This window comes from Bos grunniens, chromosome 5 (genome assembly GCF_055505025.1).
Source record: "Bos grunniens cultivar Pamir isolate PY7600 chromosome 5, Bosgru_T2T1.0, whole genome shotgun sequence".
Classification (NCBI taxonomy): domain Eukaryota; kingdom Metazoa; phylum Chordata; class Mammalia; order Artiodactyla; family Bovidae; genus Bos; species Bos grunniens.
Window position 1 is genome coordinate 83,205,384 of NC_141169.1, and position 12,023 is coordinate 83,217,406.

At 40.4% G+C, this 12,023-nt stretch overlaps 1 protein-coding gene across 18 annotated transcripts in view; it reads right to left on the minus strand.

Moving 5' to 3' along the window:
• The window catches only part of PPFIBP1 (PPFIB scaffold protein 1), a 212,127-nt gene that overhangs the window by 59,869 nt on the left and 140,235 nt on the right, over positions 1-12,023 (minus strand). For all 18 annotated transcript variants that reach the window (XM_086401617.1, XM_086401612.1, XM_086401613.1 and 15 more), the window contains one exon: positions 9,310-9,515. In XM_086401617.1, the coding sequence (XP_086257743.1) occupies positions 9,310-9,515 (206 nt within the window). The remainder of the gene's footprint in view (positions 1-9,309; positions 9,516-12,023) is intronic.

The window sequence follows — 12,023 nt, forward strand, 5'->3', positions numbered from 1 at the left end:
CAGGATAGGTGTTAGCTCTTCTCTAAATTTTTGGTAGAATTCAGCTGTGAAGCCGTCTGGACCTGGGCTTTTGTTTGCTGGAAGATTTTTGATTACAGTTTCAATTTCCATGCTTGTGATGGGTCTGTTAAGGTTTTCTATTTCTTCCTGGTCGAGTTTTGGAAAGTTGTACTTTTCTAAGAATTTGTCCATTTCTTCCTCGTTGTCCATTTTATTGGCATATAATTGTTGATAATAGTCTCTTATGATCCTTTGTATTTCTATGTTGTCTGTTGTGATCTCTCCACTGTCATTTCTAATTTTATTGATTTGATTTTTCCCCCTTTGTTTCTTGATGAGTCTGGCTAATGGTTTGTCAATTTTATTTATCCTTTCAAAGAACCAGCTTTTGGCTTTGTTGATTTTTGCTATGGTCTCTTTTGTTTCTTTTGCATTTATTTCTGCTCTAATTTTTAAGATTTCTTTCCTTCTGCTAACCCTGGGGTTCTTCATTTCTTCCTTTTCTAGTTGTTTTAGGTGTAGAGTTAGGTTATTTATTTGACTTTTTTCTTGTTTCTTGAGGTGTGCCTGTATTGCTATGAACTTTCTCCTTAGGACTGCTTTTACTGTGTCCCACAGGTTTTGGGTTGTTGTGTTTTCATTTTCATTCGTTTCTATGCAAATTTTGATTTCTTTTTTGATTTCTTCTGTGATTTGTTGGTTATTCAGCAGCGTGTTGCTCAGCCTCCATATGTTGGAATTTTTAATAGTTTTTCTCCTGTAATTGAGATCTAATCTTACTGCATTGTGGTCAGAAAAGATGCTTGGAATGATTTCTATTTTTTTGAATTTACCAAGGCTAGCTTTATGGCCCAGGATGTGATCTATCCTGGAGAAGGTTCCATGTGCGCTTGAGAAAAAGGTGAAATTCATTGTTTTGGGATGAAATGTCCTATAGATATCAATTAGGTCTAACTGGTCTATTGTATCGTTTAAAGTTTGTGTTTCCTTGTTAATTTTCTGTTTAGTTGATCTATCCATAGGTGTGAGTGGGGTATTAAAGTCTCCCACTATTATTGTGTTATTGTTAATTTCTCCTTTCATACTTGTTAGCATTTGTCTTACATACTGCGGTGCTCCCGTGTTGGGTGCATATATATTTATAATTGTTATATCTTCTTCTTGGATTGATCCTTTGATCATTATGTAGTGACCTTCTTTGTCTCTTTTCACAGCCTTTGTTTTAAAGTCTATTTTATCTGATATGAGTATTGCTACTCCTGCTTTCTTTTGGTCCCTATTTGCATGGAAAATCTTTTTCCAGCCCTTCACTTTCAGTCTGTATGTGTCCCCTGTTTTGAGGTGGGTCTCCTGTAGACAACATATGTAGGGGTCTTGTTTTTGTATCCATTCAGCCAGTCTTTGTCTTTTGGTTGGGGCATTCAACCCATTTACATTTAAGGTAATTACTGATAAGTATGATCCCGTTGCCATTTACTTTATTGTTTGGGGTTCGAATTTATACACCATTTTTGTGTTTCCTGTCTAGAGAATATCCTTTAGTATTTGTTGTAGAGCTGGTTTGGTGGTGCAGAATTCTCTCAGCTTTTGCTTGTCTGAGAAGCTTTTGATTTCTCCTTCATACTTGAATGAAATCCTTGCTGGGTACAATAATCTGGGCTGTAGGTTATTTTCTTTCATCATTTTAAGTATGTCTTGCCATTCCCTCCTGGCTTGAAGAGTTTCTATTGAAAGATCAGCTGTTATCCTTATGGGAATTCCCTTGTGTGTTATTTGTTGTTTTTCCCTTGCTGCTTTTAATATTTGTTCTTTGTGTTTGATCTTTGTTAATTTGAGTAATATGTGTCTTGGGGTGTTTCGCCTTGGGTTTATCCTGTTTGGGATTCTCTGGGTTTCTTGGACTTGGGTGATTATTTCCTTCCCCAGTTTAGGGAAGTTTTCAACTATTATCTCCTCAAGTATTTTCTCATGGTCTTTCTTTTTGTCTTCTTCTGGAACCCCTATGATTCGAATGTTGTAGCGTTTAATATTGTCCTGGAGGTCTCTGAGATTGTCCTCATTTCTTTTAATTCGTTTTTCTTTTATTCTCTCTGATTCATTTATTTCTACCATTCTATCTTCTAATTCACTAATCCTATCTTCTGCCTCTGTTATTCTACTATTTGTTGCCTCCAGAGTGTTTTTAATTTCATTTATTGCATTATTCATTGTATATTGACTCTTTTTTATTTCTTCTAGGTCCTTGTTAAACCTTTCTTGCATCTTCTCAATCCTTGTCTCCAAGCTATTTATCTGTGATTCCATTTTAATTTCAAGATTTTGGATCAATTTCACTATCATTATTCGGAATTCTTTATCAGGTAGATTCCCTATCTCTTCCTCTTTTGTTTGGTTTGGTGGGCATTTATCCTGTTCCTTTATCTGCTGGCTATTCCTCTGTCTCTTCATCTTGTTTAAATTGCTGAGTTTGGGGTGTCCTTTCTGTATTCTGGCAGTTTGTGGAGTTCTCTTTATTGTGGCTATTCCTCACTGTGTGTGGGTTTGTACAGGTGGCTTGTCAAGGTTTCCTGGTTAGGGAAGCTTGTGTCAGTGTTCTGATGGGTGGAACTGTATTTCTTCTCTTTGTTCAGTCGCGCTGTGGGGAGGGAGGGAGGGATGCTGCAAGCAAATAACACTGGCGTGCGCTCGCAGTGCCTCAGCCACACTGGGTCTGCCCCCGCTCACTGTGCGTGTAGCCTCCCTGCCCACACTGCTCGGGCTCTAGGTTGTTCCGCCGGGAACAATCCGAGGCTGGCCCCGGGTTGCATGTACCTCCCAGGTCCAAGCCGCTCAGGTTCAGGCACTCGGATAGTCCTCAGAGGCGCAGACTCAGTTGGGCCTGAGTATTGTGCTCTTCCCAGGTCCGAGCAGCTCAAGTGATGAGGTGTTTGGCGAGCGCCAATGCTGCGACTTATCGCCTCCCCGCCACTCGGTTATCTGGGCGCAAAACCGGCGCACCTTCTTAGGCAGATGTTAACCGTCCAGACCCCCAAGAAGTTTTAGTTAGCAAAGGAGCCTGCTTACAGTTTTATAGATAATGTCTCTCTGGGGCTGCGATTGCCCCCTTCTGGCTCTGGCTGCCTATCACCGGAGGGGGAAGGTCTGCAGCCGGCTATCTCTGTTCAATTCTTTGTTCCGTGCGCGGGCCTGGCGGTCTTAGGTTGGGGCTGGCTTTTCGCGTAGTAGATATCCCACAGTCTGGTTTGTTAGCCCAAATTATTTCGCTCAGATAGTGCTCAGGGTATTCAGGCCAGATTCTTACTCTAAGCGATGCAGCCCGCGCTGCGCCTCCCTGCCCAGCCCCCGCTTGTTAATGGCACGTGCAGGCGTCTGCGCTGCTTCTCCACTGGGGGAGTTACCGTAGGACTCGCAATCTTCGAGTTTTAATTGTTTATTTATTTTTTCTTCCTGTTATGTTGCCCTCTGTGCTTCCAAAGCTCGGCACAGATTCGGCAGTGAGAAGGTTTCCTGGTGTTTGGAAACTTCTCTCTTTTTAAGACTCCCTTCCCGGGACGGAGCTCCGTCCCTCCCTCTTTTGTCTCTTTTTTTGTCTTTTATATTTTTTCCTACCTCCTTTCGAAGAGTTGGATTGCTTTTCTGGGTGCCTGATGTCCTCTGCCGGCATTCAGAAGTTGTTTTGTGGAATTTACTCGACGTTTAAATGCTCTTTTGATGAATTTGTGGGGGAGAAAGTGTTCTCCCTGTCCTACTCCTCCGCCATCTTCAGTATGGAACCCCTAGAGGAATCTTTCTATTCAACCCCAACAACTACTGGCAGCCTGGGATTTCACTGAAAGCACCTCTCTCACTGTTCACACACTGGCATCTTTTGATGGAGAACTCTGCTGACTTGGTCCACGTGCTTTCCTGGGAGTTTTCCAGAAGCATAAGGGAAAAACAGGTTTAACTTCAGCTAGGATGTCTCAGTGAGAGATGAGGCACAGCTCGTATAATTGTGATCACATACGGGATACAACCTTAAGATGTATCTTGTTTGCCAAGGCTTGGAAAAACATTCCCTGGAGGCACACAGGAAAAGAGAAAGAAGCTGGCCAGAGACCAGCGGGGATCAAAGGGTGGCGGGGTGGGGATGGCGTGTGCTGCTGGGGGTCAAGGACTCGGGGAGAACAGCTAGAAGCCCTGGAGAAAACACGCCCCGTGTCTGAACTCTTTAAATAAATTATGAGTATTGTTATTTTTAGGAAACATTTAACCCAAGGGACACTTAGAATTAATATTATCTTTTTCAACATAGAGAAAAGATAGAAATGCATTATCATGATTTAACAGATCAGAAGTCAGTCAAGAGCACTTCATTTCCCCCACTGATAGACTACTGGGTTATCATGCCTGATTTGCAGTTTTTACCATGAGTATTTTCATTCACTTTGTTTTCTTTTTAAAATTAATGTATTTGACTGTGTCGGGTCTTAGTTGCAACATGCAGGATCTTGTGCTGTGTGCACGGATTCTCTAGCTGTAGCACATGGGTTTAGTGGCTCCACAGCACGTGGGATCTCAGTTCCCCGACCAGGGATTGAACCTGCGTCCCCTGAACTGCAAGGTGGATTATTAACCACTGGACTGCCAGGCAAGTCCCCCAGACTGTCTTTTTCTGTAATTTCTGCTGACTTTGAGATTGTGTCATAATTAAAGCTGCCAAACAACCAGACGCTTTGGGATTTCAGGATCCAGTCAAGGTCATGAACCTTGCCTCCATCTACTGAAGAACGCATTGTAAGAATGTTCTAGGGCAGTGCATCAAGTTAGATCTAAAGTAAACAAAAACTACTTGCTAGTCTCAAAAAATTAAGACTTTTTTCTATTTGCCCTCTTAAACTTTGAGCTTGATAAAGTACATAATTCTGTTATTAATATTTGTGTTAACATACATTTCACAATTAAAATAGAGAATTATACCTCAGTAGTTGAACAAATATGTCATATTCAATTGATTTGTTGCTGCTGTTGTTTTACCACAGGAGACAAACTTTCAAGTCTTAAAAGAAACTTACTCATTCCCAGAAGGCTACATGTTTAGCTACCCAATTAAAACAAATTCATTTTTGTAGATTTAACTTCACTTCACTGTAACAGTCTTACTATTTTCCATTTTCTTATCCAGCTTCTGATAATCTAAAACAATTAAGAGGGCAGCAGAAATTAGTAGCAAAGGAATAACCTGCACCCTACAGGAAACCAGGGCATCTTCCTGGCCTGGGTAAAATAATAATTAGAAATGCAAAGGCCCAGTTGCACTAAAGAGAAGCTTAGCATCAGTCAGTCTTAAGTAAATGGACTTTCAGGTTGGCCATCATTAAGCATGAATGAAATATTAATTATGTAATTTGTATCATTAATAAGTTTTTCTAAAACATTGTGGAAGCTTCCCCATAGTCAGAGAAATGTCTGCACTCTTCTGTCAAAGAAGTAAACTGTATAAATAATTGGTAACCATCACCCTGCCCCATAACCAGTCTCAACCCTTTCTTTTCTTCATTGCAGAAGGTCCTCCTAAATGTTTCCCTCTACTCTCTACAATCCACTCTTCACTATGACCTTTTTGACTAATCCTCTGCCAGGCTCACTGACAAGCACTCAACATACATTAGCTAATAGGATCTTCACAATCCTGTATGGCAGAAACCACCACTCCCATTTTACAGATGAGGAAACTGAGACAGCTTAAGACACTTGGGAGAATTCTGTGTTCCTTCAATTCTAAGATGCCACCAAATTTTATCAAATTACTAATTTAAAAATGTTTATTAGGGTAAAATACACATAAAAACTTACCATTTTTATATGTACAGTTCAGTGGCAATAAGTACATTCACAGGTCTGTGGAATCATTACCATCATCCATCTACAGAACTCTTTTCATATTGTAAAACTCAAGCTCTGTATCTATTAAATATTAACTCCACATCCCACCCTTTCCCCTGCCAATGGCAACCACTATTCTATTTTCTCCCTCTATGAATTTATTTGACTACTCTAGGTATCTGCATGCATGCTCAGTCACGTCTGACTCTTTGTGACCCCTATGGACTACAGCCTGCCAGGAACCTCTTTGACATGGGATTTCCCAGGGAAGAATACAGGAGTTTGTTGCCATTCCCTTCTCCAGGGGATCTTCCTAACCCAGGGACCAAACTCAAGTATCCTGCACCGAAGGCAGGTTATTTACCTTCTGAGCCACCAGGGGAAGCCCAAAACATGTACAGATACCACTTTTAAGATCATAAAACACATCACAGCTTCTGAGATACCAAATGGGAAAAGGCTATACTATCAGCAAATCATTAAATTGCAAGCATAATACCTTTTACCTGTTGGATTCTTAATATTGTCTGAATTACTTTTGGTTCTAAAATTAAAGTCTATGATAGGCTAAGCTGACTATTCATGTCATACATATGCCTTTTTGTTTAGTTTATTTTTTATTGAAGCATAGTTGAATTACAATGCAGTGTTAATTGCTACAGTATAGCAAGGTGACTCAGTTATACACACATATACACACAAATTCTTTTTTATATTCTTTTCCATTATTGATAATCACAGGATACTGAATATAGTTCCCTGTGTTTATGGTAGCTGGGACTGTTGTTGGGATTAGCAGATGTAAACTGGTATATACAGAAGGATAAACAAGATCGCACACCTACACCTTCATTATTCCAAACACTCACTCCCACTCTCCCCTTCTTGCTTTGGGCTTTGCCCTTTGTCATCAATCTTTTTTTTTTATTTCATTATCTACGTGCTTGCAAAAATACATGTAATTTGGAAGGACTAGATTCCACATGAGGGGACAGATATAAATCAGGTTATACAGATATAAATAAGTTTAACACAAGAAAACTTACCTCTCTGGAGTTAACATTTTGTTAGTTTTTTAAGTGTCATTTTTTTGGATAAAACCTGAATCTTTGTAAGGTGTGTAAAGTATTTGTCCATTTTGTGGATACTTAACTTTAAAATGTTAGATATTAACACAAAGAGCAACCAAAACCACAAATTAACAAGCCATTATCCATCAAATGAATAAATTTAACACAATAAATAAATGCTATTTTAATAAATGTTAAATCCAGTTCATTCAAATGTATATACCATTTTATCATTCGTGGAGCAACATTCATCACAAATATAACTACTGACCACCTACTGCATGCCAAGCATTGTTCTAGGGACCATCGATACAGTGGTTTTATTTTGATTTGTTTTAAATATAGTTAAAAGTCTCAATGATACTTCCATTCCAGTTGGAGAGAGAAAAAAATACACATAAATATGGCAAATACAGAGTACATAAGAAAGTGGTGCATTCTTAGTAAAAAAATAAAAGTAGGGATATGTACTATGGAGAATAACTATGTGAAATTTTAGATCAGGTGGGCAGGAAAGGCCTCATGGAGAGCACAACTTTTAAGTAAATGCGATGAAGCTAGTCATCCAGATAATCTGAGAAAAGAACTTTCTAGGCAGAGTAAACAGCCAGGGCAAAGGCCCTGAGGTCCAGTTTCACCAACATGTTTGAGAATCAGTGAGGAATCCCACGTGCCTGAAGCGGAGCAAAAGAGCAATGAGACCTGAGGTCAGAAGTCAACAAGGAGCAAGTATGAAACTAAAGGCCTTGCAGTCCAGCAAGCACTGTGGTTCCAATCTCTAAGTCACACGTGACTACCACTGTAGGTTTCTCAAAAAGGCATGGATGACACGATTTATGTTTCAGGAACCATCACATCACTTTCAGTCTTTCCCAGAAACACTTTAACAGACTGAGCACCTATTGATGGAGATATTTTGGACACAAGTGAAATGCTTAACCACAGTGCCCTCATGTTATGGCTGCACTGGCTGCCTCTACATGCAGGTTGGGAATGGGTTCCTCTAAGTTCCCTTCCCAAAGCGTGCCGAAAACAAGCAGTAAAGAAGGGGCAAGGGAGGAGGTAGAAACAGCCTGAGAAATATGCCAGGAAATCTCTGGTTTCAGAGCATGAAGCAATTCTGCAAAGAAATCAGCAGACCTGGATACTTAAATCTCTAGAGGAGAAACTTGCAGAAAAACTAAAGGTGCAATAACTAGGTATGGAAAGTAATATATCTATTATACAAAGTAAAATATCTAAAATACTATTATACAAAGTAAACTAGCTCAAAGTAAGATATACAAAGTAAAATATTTATGTGCATTTTGCCCTACTCAAGGTGGCAGAGATGTGCTAAAGATGAACCGTAGCACTTGCACTGGAAATGGGGAGGTACACTGGCTGGAACAGGGTGGGAGCGTTGGGTTTGTGACACATCACAGGAAAATGCTTCATGTGCAGGATGTACTGATACCATTAAGGTTCCCAACGCAAACAGCTCACATTGGCACCACAGACCAAAAATAGATTGTCATTCTTTCAGACGATTTTCATTAACTTTTACATCAAAACAATTAACTTAGAAGCTTATTCATGCATTTTCCTGAAAAACTGACTATCCATTAAATACTTAAAAAATAAACACTTTTTCTAGCTTTTCTTTTGCATATTTTTGTGACATTCTGTGGATTTTCTGTGTTTAACACATACTAAAACATAGCATTTACCATTGTTTTCAGGGAAAGGGCAGATCTGCCATGCCATCAGTTTTCGAGAAGGATGCCTAGAAAGAGGCTCATTGTTCAGTGACTAAGAACACCATTCAGAGCCCAATCCACAGATTAACTCATGCACTGGAATCGAAATGACTGTCACAACCACTAGATGGCACTTGACCCCACATACTGCTTCCAACGTCCCTTGCTATTAGAACTGCTCCTGCCGCAGTCCATGGGGTTGCAGAGTCGGACACGACTGAGCAACTGAACAGCAACATTCACTGTACTCCCTATTTTGAATCGCTATTGGCCCTTTTCAAATAGACTTCCCAGTATTACCAGTAAAGCATTATTAAGTGCAAAACTCTTTCCCTCACAGGACTATTCGTTTTGAGCCACAGCAGGTCACTCAAGCACAGTTCAAATGCTAGTCCACCTTTATGGGCAAAATCAGGTGACCAGCTGGCACACAGGAAATGTATACTAACAGCAATTTTTTATAAAAGGATCTTTAGAGTCAAAAGGAAATCAGAATCTCTTAATGGATAAAGTTGGGGCAAACCTGTCGCCCTGTAGCTGTTTTTTCCTGTTCTAATCAGCTACTTTATGTTCTAAATTTTGGACTAAGCAACGGAAGATTCACAGTGTGGGGCTGGTAACAGGCAGATATCTACCATTTGACTCTGGAGCCACTCGATGAGCGTTTCCGCTGTAGAGTCCGGGATCTGGCACCTCAAGCCTTCCTTCTCATCAGCTTCCATCATCTCCAGCAACCCACGCAGGTCTTCCACAAGGTGCAGGGCTCGCAAGCTTCCCATGAATGGGGAGGTGGGGGACTGGCAATCGAAAATCCCATTGGAATATTCCAGGGCCTTAGAACCTAGGTTTAAGAAAAATCATAGAGAGAGCAATGGGATTTATGCTGGATAATATACCAAAGCTGAAGGTGGCAAGCAAGTCTAGTCACAGTGAGGAATGACCAAACAAGGAGCAGGGAAAAGAGAATTCAATCACGTAAATCTCTCCAAGGGATAGTCATTTGGTGAAAAAATAAAAAACATAACTGATGAGAGATTGTTGTTGTTTAGTCATTGTGTCCAACTCTTTGCGACCCTGTGCATTGCAGCCCGCCAAGCTCCTCTCGTCAAGGGATTTTCCAGCCAAGAAAACTGGAATGGGTTGCCATTTCCTAAATATCAGTGGTCGAACACCTAACAGGGAGGCCAGCTGTGTGGCATAGTAAGAGTAGGATGGGTCTTGGTATAAGATGTGCTGACCTCAAGAAACACAGGTTAAGAAGAGAGCAGATCAGTTTGTGTGAAGCCATGTATTCCCCAAAATAAAAATTTTAGAAAGCATAAAGTTTGCTTTTTTAAATATAAATTTATTTATTTTAAAATCCCCCTAGAAAGAAGTTGCATATTGAGGTGGAAATTGCATAGCGTAATTTCAAAGGTAAGAGAGCCAGCTCTCAGTTAACTGCCTAGAATTTAATGTCTGAAGTTGAGTAACTTACACGTGTATATTGTATACGTACAAGGGAGCATGTGTGGATAAACACTTTCCCCCACAATTTTGTTTGCAGCCTAGCATCAAATGCTCTTGCTAATGTTAGCTTCAAAACATAGTTTTAAAGCCATTTTTGTTTTCTATTACTTTTACGGAACACTCTACTACTTAAATACATACACTGACTCACAGTGCATTCTGAAAGCACCCATAGCCACTTCTACATCTCTTTGATTTTTATTTTCTGGTCTATCAAACATACCATCAAATATACATATTAACTTTACACTTTAAATTTCAACAACTATGATATTTAGGCCATTACCTCACAAATCTGGGCTTCCCTTGTGGCTCAGCTGGTAAAGAATCTGCCTGCAATGCAGGAGACCTGGGTTCGATCCCTTGGTTGGGAAGATCTTCTGGAGAAGGGAAAGGCTATCCACTCCAGTATTCTGGCCTGGAGAATTCTATGGACTGTGTCGTCCATGGGGTCACAAAGAGTTGGACATGACTGAGTGACTTTCACTTCATTTCTCACAAATCCAAAGGTCTACAGCTGGATGAGACCTGTGAGCCAATATGTAAGTTCTCTCTCCAGTTGGCCACAGGGCTTGATCAGTTCTAACAATGGGGAAAGGAATTCTCTTTCAGCGGTTTCATTCCATTGATGTCCCTGACTAGTGGACCACAAGATCTGGATCAAACATCTACCAAACTGTGATAATGGTAACCACTGCTATGTATAGTGATGAATGCTAATGGAGCCACATAACCATCTAAATCAGCCCCCTCAGGAAACCCTGCACAGTTGAGAACTCAGAAAAAAAAAGGTGAACAAGTCAGGAGGAGGGAAGAACAGAAAAGCAGCAAAACCCAGACAGTATAACATCCTATATTCCAGCAGTTTTAAGTGTTAGGATCATACAATGCAATGATTTAAAAAACATGTGAGCCCATGGTAACCCTCTGTTCTGTTCAGTCTTCAACACAAAACAAAGTGGGAAGAGGGGAGAGGTGTGTATTCAGAAAAACTCCCAATGTTTGTTGTCAGTTCTCTTCTCCCTCTTACCTCAGTTGGAGAAATACTGATGGTAATTTGAAAATATGAATCCAGATCCTACCCACAAAGCTCTGACTGACTTAGTGTGAGGTGAGAGCTGGGGGATCTTGTTGTCTTAATGACTCTAGTATTGCTCCCAAGGCCCTGCTGGGACTGAGGGATCAAGGACACAATCTAGTGGAATGTGTGACGTGTAATCCCTCAGAAATATCACTTCCCTGATGAGTGGTAAGGTTGTATATAATCCCTGGGAAGAACCTAAAGTTGGCTCTAGTTGTTATATTTTCTGAAATTGTGACAGAGTAAATCCATTCTCTTTCCCATATAACAGTCCTTAAACTATTTAAAAGCATATATCATAGAAAATGGGGCTTCCCTGATGGCGCAGTGGTTAAGAATCCACCTGCAATGCAGGAGATGCAAGAGATGCGGGATCAATCCCTGGGTTGGGAAGATCCCCTGGAGAAGGAAATGGCAACCCACTCCAGTACTCTTGCCTGGAAAATTCCATGGACAAGGAGACTGGTGGGCTACAGTCCCGGGTGCCCCAAAGAATCACACAGGACTGAGTGAGCACACACACACCATAGAAAACAATCACAACAAGGACCCACTGTAGAGCACAGGGAACTATAGTCAATATCTTATAAAAACCTATAATGGAAACAAATCTGAAAAACAAAGTATATGTACATGTAACTGAATTACTTCATTGTATACCTGAAACTAACATACCATTGTATATCAGCTATATTTCAATTTTCAAAAAGGCAGTTAAAACAGAAAATTTGGGGAGGGAGGAGGGAAGGGGGTTCAGGA